General features: G+C 41.3%; 1 protein-coding gene across 1 annotated transcript in view; it reads left to right on the forward strand.

Annotated features, from left to right (window-relative positions):
• The window catches only part of ESRRG (estrogen related receptor gamma), a 194,941-nt gene that overhangs the window by 43,908 nt on the left and 138,196 nt on the right, over positions 1 to 12,837 (forward strand). Inside the window, 1 exon segment of the mRNA XM_033144774.1 lies at positions 3,153 to 3,568. Coding sequence (XP_033000665.1) covers positions 3,153 to 3,568 — 416 coding nt within the window.

The following is a 12,837-nucleotide window of genomic DNA, read 5'->3' on the forward strand; positions in this document are numbered from 1 at the left end:
ATCTCCATCAAAGTTTAAGCCTTTATGTCTTCTAGAGTTCTTGCTTTGGGTGGCAAAGGGTCAAACTGATGCTAAACTTGTAGTTCCATGAACCTTTTTTTTTTAAATGCAGATAGCAGCTGCAGGTTTCTTTGGGCAAGAGTGGCACCACAACATGGGAACTTGAAATTTGCCTCTTCACCCTTGCTGTGGTTCCAACAAGAATTACCCCACTCCCAAAAGCTTCTATTGGCAATGAGAGGAAAGCTCCCATTGGCACCAATAGATGCTTTCCAATGCCAATAGTAGCTTGGAGGGACAACTGTCAAAGCTGCTGCAGCAGGGAAAACATTTATATTTTGTTCCCTCTCACTGCAGTCCCAATCCTGCATGGGAACCTCCACAGCTACATTTTTTAAAAAAGGATTCATGGAACTGTAAGTTTATCACCATATGTCAGTGATGGCCAAACATGGCCCTCCAGCTGTTTTGGGACTACAACTCCCATCATCCTTTGTTAAAAGGACCAGTGGTCAGGGATTATTGGAATTGTAGTCCCAAAACAGCTGGAGGGCCAAGTTTGGCCATCACTGCCATATGTAGTTTGACTCTAAGAGTTACATAGATAGAGGTTATTTTTTAAAAAGTATTCTATAACTTGAAATGCATGTATTTGTATTATGCTTATATTTTCGTAAAATAGTTAACTGTTCTAAGCATCAGAAAGAGTGAGACAGATATTACAATAAATAAACGTATTCCAAATCTCAGTGGGCTTATGTTGAATAAAGTCCTTTTGAGAATTGTGACCTCCCTCCCTTGCAAAGAGTAATTAGAGTTTTGATACTAACAGAAGTTTTTTGCCCCCCAAAATTCCAGCTTTGGTCTCGTATCTACTCCAACCATCTATTTTGGTCGCATTGATCTCAGTTGTCCTGCTTGTTAAAAAATCAAATCAAATAAATAGACTCTAAGTTTACCCATGCTTGTGTTTTATAAACACGTTAAAAGTCCATGTGCATCTACAACTTATTCCCGTTTGGGGATCAAATGCAGTATATATGTAATTTTAATATGATGATCTAACTATGTAACATTTTACATTTTCTGTCGATTTAAGCTGCATTTTTATTTTATTTAAGCTGCATTTTTAAATTGATCTGTGTGAATGTCCAGTTTCTAAATGTTGGTTTGTCTTGCTAGTCAGTCTCTGTTTATGCTTGCCCTGTCTCCACCCCTGAGTCCTCTGGCAGGTGGCATCTCTTTTCATTTAGTTTTAGGTTGAAGACATTAATAAACAGCACGGGACATTCCCACTGTTTCTTACCTTCTCTAAACCACAAAAACAAGGGAGAACTGCTCAAGTGTGAGAGGGGATGTGAACTTCTAATCCAACAACATGGATGAGCAAATTTGGTGCATATGAGTAACCAATTGGAGCTTTTAAAAAAACAACATGCCAGTTTATTATGAAAATCACAAGCAATATTTAACTTCTTACTTGTGTTTCAAAATGTTTCAGCAAAGCAATGTGAGACTTGGGACAGAGCATACTCATCCCAGCCTCAGCTGTGCCTTGGGAAAAGATTTCAGGGCTGCTTCCATGGGGGACAAATTAAGCATAACTCTTGACTCTATTGAAACTAGCAAAAGTTTGTGATGAAAATAACAGTGGAAGACTGCTGGCTGAATGAGAGGACAGAACCAAAGCACTGCCAGCTAAAATAGTCACAGTTCTGTTCCCTTCCCAAATTCAACTGAACACTCTTAAGAAGAAAACTCTTCTGACCAAATCTCAGTATCTTCATTCATGATCGTAAAAAGGCCTCGCTGTGATATCACAATATGTAAATGTGCATGAGTTAATTGATTGGCATTTAACATACTGAAATCAAAAAGTTAATAAGATAAAACCTTTTTAAGTTTGGTAACTACTGAAGAAATATTATGAAGTCTGTTGTCCCTTGTTTCTAGGGACTCTTTCACACTTAATATCTCTTAGATTTAGGCATCAAATTGGTACACTAGTAAGGGAGCTATGACTACACTGAAGCTTCTTCTTAATGGGTGAAATAGCATTTAGTGAATTCCTGGAAGAATTTCAAAGAGTCTACTTAAGGGTCTACTTAACATGCTAATTGTCATGGCATCTTTGTCTCTTCAGTTGCAGACCACATAGTATTACATTGTAATTTTGCTGCATACCATACTTGCAAAAAGTGAGCGATTTTTACTCCTTTGACAGGGAGATAATCTACAAGTTCAAATGTCTGTTCACTTTTAGGTATGGTACCCAGTATTTTAACAAGTACAACTTCTCTCTGTTTCCTCCATTGAAAACAAACATACGATAATAATAATTTATTATTTATACCGCACCCATCTGGCTGGGTTTCCCCAGCCACTCTAGGCGGCTTCCAACAAAAGATTAAAAATACAAACCACACAACCTACTTACCTCATATGAACTTGCAGATGTATGGGGTGCTTACACAGTTATTATTGGCTAGTCTTAAGATAATAGGTAAAATGTAATTGCAGCTATAGCTAATGAATCATCCCACATAGATTTTGTGAAACAGGAGTCAAACCTTAATTATTTGTTGGAAAACTGAGATGACCCATTACTAAATAGCTGTATGTATAAAATCTTCCTAAAAATGTTTTACTGTCTGATTCTTAAGGTTCGATCAATAGCGGATGCAGTTATGGTTTAATGAAACATGCTGACGAACAGTAATTACTGAGGAAAATATTTGGCTCATCAAATAAATATCAAAGTTTTAGCTCCCTTTGTTAGTATGTTACTGCAAGTGATGTGAGTGAGTTAGTGGGTGGATGGGGAGGTAAGCTCTAGGAATAGCCTGGTGCTGAATTCATTGTCACCTTTGATGGCAGTTTAGAATTTAGAGAGTTGATTTAAGGAAAATTGGCAAGGGGGAAGTAGAGAGCAAAGAATAAACTGGATCCAGTCTCTTTAAAGTTTTTGTTTACTGCCTGTCTAAGGCTTTGATAAAGCTCTGTCATGCCCTTATGCTGATTACCTTCATGTAGAACAAGAGGTATTGACTAATGAATGAATGATGCGCGGTCCTTAGCCCTTGCAGTGCTGCCTTTAAAGAGCATTGTCTTTAATGCACAGAAACTTCTCTCTCTCTCTCTTTACAATTCAGGCTTCTCTGCAGAATGTCAAGCAAGGATCGACACATTGATTCTAGCTGTTCGTCATATATCAAGACGGAACCATCGAGCCCCGCCTCCTTGACGGACAGCATCAATCACCACAGCCCTGGTGGCTCCTCTGACGCTAGTGGGAGCTACAGTTCAACCATGAATGGACATCAGAATGGGCTAGATTCGCCACCACTCTACCCTTCTGCCCCTGGTCTTGGGGGTAATGGTCCTGTCAGGAAACGATATGATGACTGCTCCAGTACCATTGCTGAAGATTCACAAACCAAGTGTGAATACATGCTGAACTCAATGCCCAAAAGACTGTGTTTGGTGTGTGGTGATATTGCATCAGGGTACCACTATGGGGTGGCTTCATGTGAGGCCTGCAAGGCTTTCTTCAAGAGGACAATTCAAGGTCAGTGCTTGACTACATTTCTCTGGTCCAAAGAAGCACAACTCCCCTTTCCTGCTCTTTTTTATTCCTGAAGTTGTTTTGTTACATTTTATTGTGTACACTCATCCTAATACCATGTTCCAGTGGAACCTGGAGGCAACCTTATAGGAGTGAGGACTGCCTGATTTAATTCTCTCTACTTTTCTTTATTTTGACAGTGAAAGGGTAGGCAAAGATATATTGCAATTGCTTCTCCCACCCTCCCATCTTACCCACCTCAAGAAGCTTTTCGGAGCAGCATTCCATGCATTGGCAGTGGCTGCTACTGAACTAATTTCTCAATCACCCTTTATCTCAGGGATGGGGAACCTGCGGCCCTCGAGATGTTGGTGAAATACAATTCCCATCATCCCCAATCCTTGGCCATGTTGACTGGGATGGAAAGTGGGAGTCCAATAGTATCTGGAAGGTCACACTCAGATTCCCAATCACCACCTTGTCTTTTGCATTCGAAGCATGCCACACATTTTGAAGCACAAGGTGATAAAGTTGGAGCTGATTTAAGGCACATTCTCCTTTATTAGCTTTGTTTCTATTTGTATTAAAAACTAAACCTAAACCAATATAGTGCTCCTTATCCCCCAAATGGGAGATGTTGGATTCCAGAGTTAGAAGCCTTTTGTTGTTGTTCAGTCGTTCAGTCGTGTCCGACTCTTCGTGACCCCATAGACCAGAGCACGCCAGGCACCCCTATTCTCCACTGCCTCTCGCAGTTTGGCCAAGCCTTACTGCCAGGGTAATAGCCTGAGTTTGGTCTGCCTGTGTCAGTTTTCACCTGTAACAACCCCCACCCCCAAACACTATTATTTATAGTAGCTACAAGGAAAGATCCCACAGCAGGACTACCTGCAAATGCAGGCTTCAGTCCACCTGCACTATTGGCAACTATTAAACCAGTCTCCTCCTTCTGACAACTATTTGCATGGTTATAATTGAAGTGCTTTCCATGTTGCTAGATCAAAAGTTGCCTAGCAACTGGCCAACCCTCAGCTTAGACAAAACTACTCAGCTGTGTTGGGGCATCTAGCCCAGCTGTCAGGAAACCACTATTCCCGTGCCATTGACATTTGGAAGGGGATATTAAAAAAAGCATTACAATGAATTGTAATAGTAACAAAACACATTTAATCAATTTGCTGAATGGCATGGGTGAAGGAAACGGGGAGCCAGGCATCTGTGTTTGGAGAGGCTGCAGACAAGGGATGAATATTACCTTGAATACCAGGCATGGAAAAGAATGAGGTCATGTGTAGCTGCAGATTTTGTTTAGAGAAACAACTGAGTGAATAAGGGAAGCAGGAACACCTTCTGCATAAGTTTGACTTTCTCCACAAGTAAACTTAAACCCATGCCAAACTCTCATGAGAATGCAGGGACTTGCAATTCCCTAGGCCACACTTCCACATATATCCCCACCCTTTGATGTGCATCTTACTAATATTTGGATAGGCAACCTTTTTGGCTTTGCAGGCCAGGTCCCTATTGGATCCTAGCCTTGCCATCTAAATTTGACAGGTGGGTCAGGCTGCCCACCTATCATTCAGCTGACATTACAGTGACATCAAATGACTGGGCACTTTGAAGTCTTGACATTGGGACTTCAAAGCACCATTCAGGTCCTTTGTGCCCTGTGCAATACAGTACTTTAAAGCCTGAGGCTTCGGCTTTGCTGCTTATCAGCTGGTGGGTAGTAAATCTCAAAGCTGTTTTTTGTAGGCATCAATTGCATGAATGAGTTCCTTGAGGGGCCAGAGGTCTCCAAGCCCTTCTCTAAAGTGCCACAGTAGGGGTTTTGTTGTCTTTTCCCTCATTCTGTGAATTATAATAACAATTGACTGGACTGGCAAATTTGTGTGTGAGAGAGGGTGAGGATGGGTAGAAGAGATATTATATAGGAAATGACAATATGAGCCTATGACCAATTATCATAGACGTAGCCAGGGGAGGTGGGGTTTATTTATCTCTGTATAGTCTCAACTGGTGAAGGTATCTTTCAAGCTGAAGGCAGTACAATGGCAATGTTGTACCTAGAGATTGTATAGGTGCTAGATCCTGTCACTGCTGTTCTCATGCAAGGAAGGATTAAGCAGAGGTTAGTGGTTGTTCAGGGCTGACAATAGGCAGAACTTAAGAAGATGCCTTATAAGTCACATCAGTAGTCTATCAGCTCTGTGTTTTCACCACTCCAGTTTCAGATAGAAGTCTTTCATAGCTCTATCTGGCAATATCAGGGGCTGTATTGAACCCGGTACCTTTTTGCATTCAAAGCATAAGCTCTGCAGGAGCCCCTATTGTTATGATGTTTACATCCCATAGGTATAAGTGATTTAGCTCCCTGCTGCATTCCTAAGTTTGTAAAAGGTTTCCTTAGCTGCTGTAAAATTCTGTGGCATTATCTGGTATGCTCCTGCACAAAGAACATAGCAAAACTCCAAAACTCCATACAGTCAATTCCCCATCTGCTCTGGTAACTTTAGCATACAGTGACTTTCACCCTCAAAACATTAATCACAGTTCTGAATTTCTCTGAGCAAAGCATTCAGTCAATTTCCCCACGTATAACCCAGTGCCTGCTTAGGGCACCTCTGCCAGGTGGAATCTCAGCCTAAGGGTGAGTAGCTGATCCATAAACCAGTGGAGTCCTGCTTCTGGGCTAGGAGGGAGGGAGAGGTGGGCAGCAGTTTACCTGCCCAGCCAAAATCTTTGCCATTCACTTCTGTTTGCATACTGTTAACTCACATTTTCTCTTTTGCCTTAAAAACTGTACCACACATACATACTTACTCCTTGAAGAAGAAGAATCAATGCTGGTGGTTGGAAAAGCTTCACCTATCAACTCTTCTAATCTATTACCACTATTGCTGCTGTTGCTCCAAGAAGGGAGATTTTTTTTCCTTTGAAAAAACCCCAACATGCTCTTAAGAGTATGTACATGCAGTAGCATTAGACCAGGCACCCCCAAACTTGGCCCTCCAGCTGTTTTGGGACTACAACTCCCATCATCCCTAGCTAACAGGACCAGTGGCCAGGGAATCTGGAAAAACACATTTTGTGAAATTGGCAAGAATTTTATTCTAGGTCTCACAGTATTAACTAGTTTGGGAAGTACCCCTAGAGAGTTTGACCCCTGTCAATCAAATGTTAAAGGTGATAAGCCAGTGACTGATTCTTGTACAGCTCCATTATAAAATATAGAATATTGCCCAAGGAATAGCGGGACTGGAGTTTCACTATTTGGTAACAAACCAAGCAACTTTATTTTGTTTTGTTACATCTTTAGATACAATAATGCTGTGTATATGCCCCCCTGAATCTAGTGAATGCTAAAGAACTTTATCCATGGACACCAGCAGACTTATAAGTAATATGCCCTAACTCAGCAGCACCAAATTAGAAGTGCGTCTATTGTGATAAAACTTAGAAAGTTTTCAAGGTCCACTAGTGAATGCAGCAGTTTATTCCAGAGATAAACTGATAAGTGAACAAATAGTGTTGGCAAATTTCACAAAAATTAATGGACAGACTTGGACTCACTGTTCCTTTCAGTAATCGGGGGGGTGGGGGGTGGAGAGTATGTCTGGCCTGTGTTGAAACAGTTGTTACTGGTTGCTTTGTTCTCTGGAGTTGAATAGTTAGATCTTCTATGAATGGTGCCATTTTTATCTGTTGCAGAACCAATTTGATCTACAAACCTATGAACACTGTATGATAAATATGATATATCTTCAATTGGGAGGGTAGTAAACAAAGATAGGACTAGTTATGTAAATTCAGATAAGCGTTCCTTTGAAATGAAAACTGTAACATTTACTTCCTGGCTCCACACAAATCCAGCACCTTTCAAAGTGTGTGTTTACCTAACTCTGAGCTAATGCCATCCTTAGCAAATCCAGACGATCTAAAAAATAACTAATTGAGTTGTTTGATCCTATAGGCATTTTTAAGTTGCCCTAAGAAAGTGGTTTTTAAATAATAGAGGCCTTGGCTTACCAAATTACATGGACCTTGGCTTCAGTGCAAAGATGGCATACCTGCAGTTAATTATGACACAGTGTCACCTGAATCCATCATTACCTGATTAAATCATTCACCTTCCTTATATAAGTAAAGCCTTTGTATCAGCATTTCCTTCCAAGAATGTTTCAAGCAAGCAATGATGGATCTATTTCACCTGCCGCACGCTATTTTTTTTGAAATTGATTACCCAACTGAACCCTGAAGTAGTTCTCTTCTACCCAAATTTTAAGTTTTTGGGATTACCATTATGTGGGTGCACAAAACAACTCTGGCTTCTGCCTTATTCCACTTATCTGGGAGTAAGCCTCATTGAAGTAAGTGGGATTTGCTCTTGGGAAGTAAATGCACGGAGAGCATTGTACTGCAAGTCACTCATCTAACTAGATTCAAAGTGTTGCAGATGTGATATGGTTGTGCCTTAGGGCAAAAATACATCAGACCAACAGATAAAGGTAAAGGACCCTGACAGTTAACTCCAGTCGCAAACGACTCTGGGGTTGCGGCACTCATCTCACTTTACAGGCTGAGGGAGCCGGCGTTTGTCCACAGACAGTTTTCCCGGGTCATGTGGCCAGCATGACTAAGCCGCTTCTGGCGAAACCAGAGCAGTGCACAGAAACACCATTTACCTTCCCGCCGGAGTGGTACCTATATATCTACCTGCACTTTTTGGGGTGTTTTCGAACTGCTAGGTTGGCAGGAGCTGGGACCAACAGATACCTGAATATATTTACCATTTCCTTAAGTTTTTTGGCAAATAGTAGTCATGGTGTGTGGAGGAGTTGCAAACTGGGAGGCCTTTTTAATCCCTTCTTCCTGCACAGTTTCCACAATTAAAATATCCCCTCTCCATGGCTGCTATTTACCAAAATTCTGTGAAACATGAGATCTAGTATATCATCTAATTTAGCCCTCATAGCCCTCCTTGATTTGGAGTCAAGGAGAGGGGAGGTGATCCTTCACTTAATTCTGATTGATGCCCAGGATATGGTATGAGATGTTAAGTGCTGTTGAATTAATCAGAAACCCAGAATGTCCAGCATGGCTGCATTTGATTTCAAAAGAAGAAACTTCTGACAAACGAAAGGAAAGAGAAAAAGAGAGTAATTTTTCCAGTGTGCTCAGAAGTTATTTTGAATATACTATAATAGATGATCAGATAATACATATATGTACAAACAACTCCAAGGAGATGTCAGCTTAGTAAATGAGCAGGGAAAGATATAAAAGGTAAGAAAGCTGCCCTTTAAAAGCCTTGATCAAATGAGTAAATAAAGGGACCACAAACTCTGCCAAAAACAAACCTAAGAAAAAGCCAAGTTGGAATGAGACAGCATAGAGCAGGTGTGAAATCTGCATTGCCTGCGGAAAGTGATCAATGCCTGTATACCAAGTTCCAGATCTCCAAGTTCCAGATTCTGAAGACTTGTGTTCCATATTTGGACCATGATCTGGAGGTTCCCCATTCCTGCCATACAGATTTGTTAGATCAGTAATGGCATGGGGATATATATTGCCCTCTGTCTACATAATGCTAGAATTTGAGGGTCACTGGTGAAATTGTTGGTAGTAGATTCAGGACAGACAAAAGAAAATACTTTCACAATGCATAATTTAACTGATGGAATTACTGCCATAAAATGCCACAATACTAAGCTTATCCTTGTTGTTGTTGTTGTTGTTCAGTCGTTCAGTCGTGTCCGACTCTTCGTGACCCCATGGACCAGACCACGCCAGGCACGCCTATCCTTCACTGCCTCCCGCAGTTTGGCCAGACTCATGTTAGTAGCTTCGAGAATACTGTCCAACCATCTCATCCTTTGTCGTCCCCTTCTCCTTGTGCCCTCCATCTTTCCCAACATCAGGGTCTTTTACAGGGAGTCTTCTCTTCTCATGAGGTGGCCAAAGTACTGGAGCCTCAACATTAAACAGGCATCAGAAAATTTATGGAAGATAGGTCTAATGCATAGATATTGGATAACAAGATGGGACATCCATCATTTATTTATTTGTTTAGTCAACTTACTATATATAAATAAATTGAGCTGGCTTACAGTGATGAGTCAAAGACTTGAAAAGACCAAAGAGCCAAGAGGTCTAAAAGAGCTCAATACATATTTACAGATAATATAAATAACCAGCAAATAAAGTCATCATAACTAAATGACAACACTTGGACTGTAAAATACTGAAAATAATAACCAGTACAAGCCTACAGTTGATAGTTAGGAAATTCTCAGACAAAAAGATACATTTCTAATATTTCTTTTTAGAAAGTAGCAGAGACATGCTGTGGATGGAGCCTCCTGAACAGCAGGGGGTGACAACATTCTAGAGAACAAGGCAGGCCCAATTCCATATTGCCACTAGATGGCAATCTGTGAGTCAAGGTTCATCCCCTGGAGTCTCTTCCAATCTCACTCATTGCACTTTCCTATATTGGGAAGGCAATCTGCTAATTACTTGGTCCCAAGCTTATTGATGCTTTTGAATTATGGTGCTGGAGGAGACTCTTGAGAGTCCCATGGACTGCAAGAAGACCAAACCTATCCATTCTTAAGGAAATGAGTCCTGAGTGCTCACTGGAAGGACAGATCCTGAAGCTGAGGCTCCAGTACTTCACCTCATGAGAAGAGAAGACTCCCTGGGAAAGACCCTGATGTTGGGAAAGATTGAGGACACAAAGAGAAGGGGACAGCAGAGGGTGAGATGGTTGGACAGTGTTCTCGAAGCTACTAACATAAGTTTGTTCAAACTGCGGGAGGCAGTGGAAGACAGGAGTGTCTGGCCTGCTCTTGTCCATGGGGTCATGAAGAGTCGGACACAACTAAATGACTAAACAACAAGAAGAAGCTTAGGATGCAGTGTTCTCCTGTATCCTAGTTGCGACTAAACAACAACAAGCTTAGGATGCAGTATTCTCCTGTATCCCAGTTTCTGAAGGTCATAGAGCAGGAAAAGGCTGTTGCCATCGTGCCCTGCTTATGAGCTTTCTGGAGGGATCTGGCTAAGCCAGTGTTGGAGGCAGGCTGGTGGACTAGATTGGTTTGATCCTGAAGGAATCTTATGCGATATTTTGTACAAGCCACAAGGATAGTCTTCCTGTGTATATTGAACCTATTATTGCTATTGTGATTGCACAGAGTAATCTGATTGTGCAGGAGTCTATGTTATGCCCACATTGTTTCTCCAGCGGTTGCCTGCTATCTTGTTTATACAAAGGCAAATGGCTGCATTGCTTGTCTAACACTATTTTTTTTCCTAGCGTTTGAGATCACCAAATCTGTCTCATAAGTTTAATTTTCTTTGGTATTTTTCTGCTGTCCTTCTCATGTCTATGGCACATATCTCTACACAGAGAAGGAGTACCGTGCTATGAGTGCTGGATCAACTTGCATGGATATTGGCCAAAGAATAAAATTTGGCTGGAACATACTTTGTTTGGTCATGCAGAAATGCCTCTCTGATTACTGGGCAACAGCACAAGAGTGTAGCTTGTGCCTGGCCCTTTAAAGCCAATGAGAAACATTGGAAAGAAGAAGCATGGCTTATTAATAGCACAGAAGACAGTAGCCCTGGTCAGTGCCATTATTATTATTAGAGCTGTGACTGCTTTGAACTTTGATTTTGTTACATGCATAGCTGGCCTGCAGAACTCAAATCAGAAGCCATGCATCTGTAGTCTTAGTCAATAAATAAAATTAATAACCACCTCACCCACTCTTGGAGGTTTTTGTCATTGGTGAAAAGCTTAGAGCTGCCCCAGCAGTTGGTTATCCAGCCTTTGCAAGAACACCTGCTAATGTTTAACTAAAATCTACCCTCCTGTAAATTAAGCTGTAGCCCTGGCTTTTGGGGCATCAGAAAACAAATCTTTAGCTTCCTGTGTGTGATGGCCCTTTAGATATTTGAAGAGTGTTATCACATTCCCCCCTTATTCTTCTCTAAACAATGTTTCACACAGTTGTACCTTGGATCCCGAACGCATTGGTACTTGTCCATTTTGGCTCGTGAATGCTGCAAACCCGGAAGTGAGTAATCTTGTTTGTGAACGTCCGAACGGCCGATGGGGCTTCCGTGGCTTCCGATTGGCTGCAGGAGCTTCCTGCAGCCAATCGGAAGCCACGCCTTGGTTTTGGAAGTCAAACAGACTTCCGGAACCAATTCCGTTCGACTTCCAAGATACCATTGTACTTATATTTTGATACATTGCTCATAAACTCTTTCACCTTAGTCACTCTCTCTCAAGGCTGCTTTCTCCCTAACAACCCAGTTTAAGTTACAGGTAGGTAGCCGTGTTGGTCTGCCATAGTCAAAACAAAATAAAAAATAAATTCCTTCCATTAGCACCTTAGAGACCAACTATGTTTGTTCTTGGTATGAGCTTTCGTGTGCATGCACACTTCTGAAGCCTTTAAAAAAAACATATCAGAAAACCAACATGGAATTTTTACATATACTATAATTCATTTTCACCACCTCCGTTGCTGGAGGCTTAACTTAACTTAAACTTTCAATGGTCATGCCCTTGAACAGACCAAAAACTTTCTGTATTTAGGACTTACCTTCCACTATACAAAGTCTTGGAACACCCATTGGCTGTTTACTTCCCAAATAGTGGAGCTGAGCAAACTGGCAATGCTCTGTTTCTTTCATACACAGGGAGGTCAGTATATTCCCTCAGTCTTAAAAGTATTAAATGCGAAATCTGCATCACTATTATATTCTTCCAACGTTTGATACAATGGCTGTTTTCCTAAGCTTGATACATTTCAATCAAAGTTTCTGAGGTCCTTCAGGTACCAAATTGGGAACCAAATTCAAATTACATTTCAAAATGTATACAGTGGTACCTCCTGTTACGTACTTAATCCATTCCGGAGGTCCGTTCGTAACCGGAAACCGCTCGTAACATGAGGTGCACTTTTGCTAATGGCGCCTCACATTGCTGCTGCTGTGCCACCAAAGCGCGACTTCTGCTCGCATCCCAGGGCAAAGTTTGCAACAAGGGGCATCTACTTCCAGGTAACCTGCAGCATTCATAAGGCGGATGGTACGTAACACGTACCACTGTACCCATGCAGTACGAACATATTCCTAATCTCTTAGTTAACTTTGTTTAGCAGAAAAATGTATCTGGGTAGATAGCGATGAGCCACTGGGGATGGGGAAAGAGCCATTCTGGAGCCTAGAAGAGTATATTGCTTATTCCA

This window comes from Lacerta agilis, chromosome 3 (assembly GCF_009819535.1).
Source record: "Lacerta agilis isolate rLacAgi1 chromosome 3, rLacAgi1.pri, whole genome shotgun sequence".
Taxonomy (NCBI): domain Eukaryota; kingdom Metazoa; phylum Chordata; class Lepidosauria; order Squamata; family Lacertidae; genus Lacerta; species Lacerta agilis.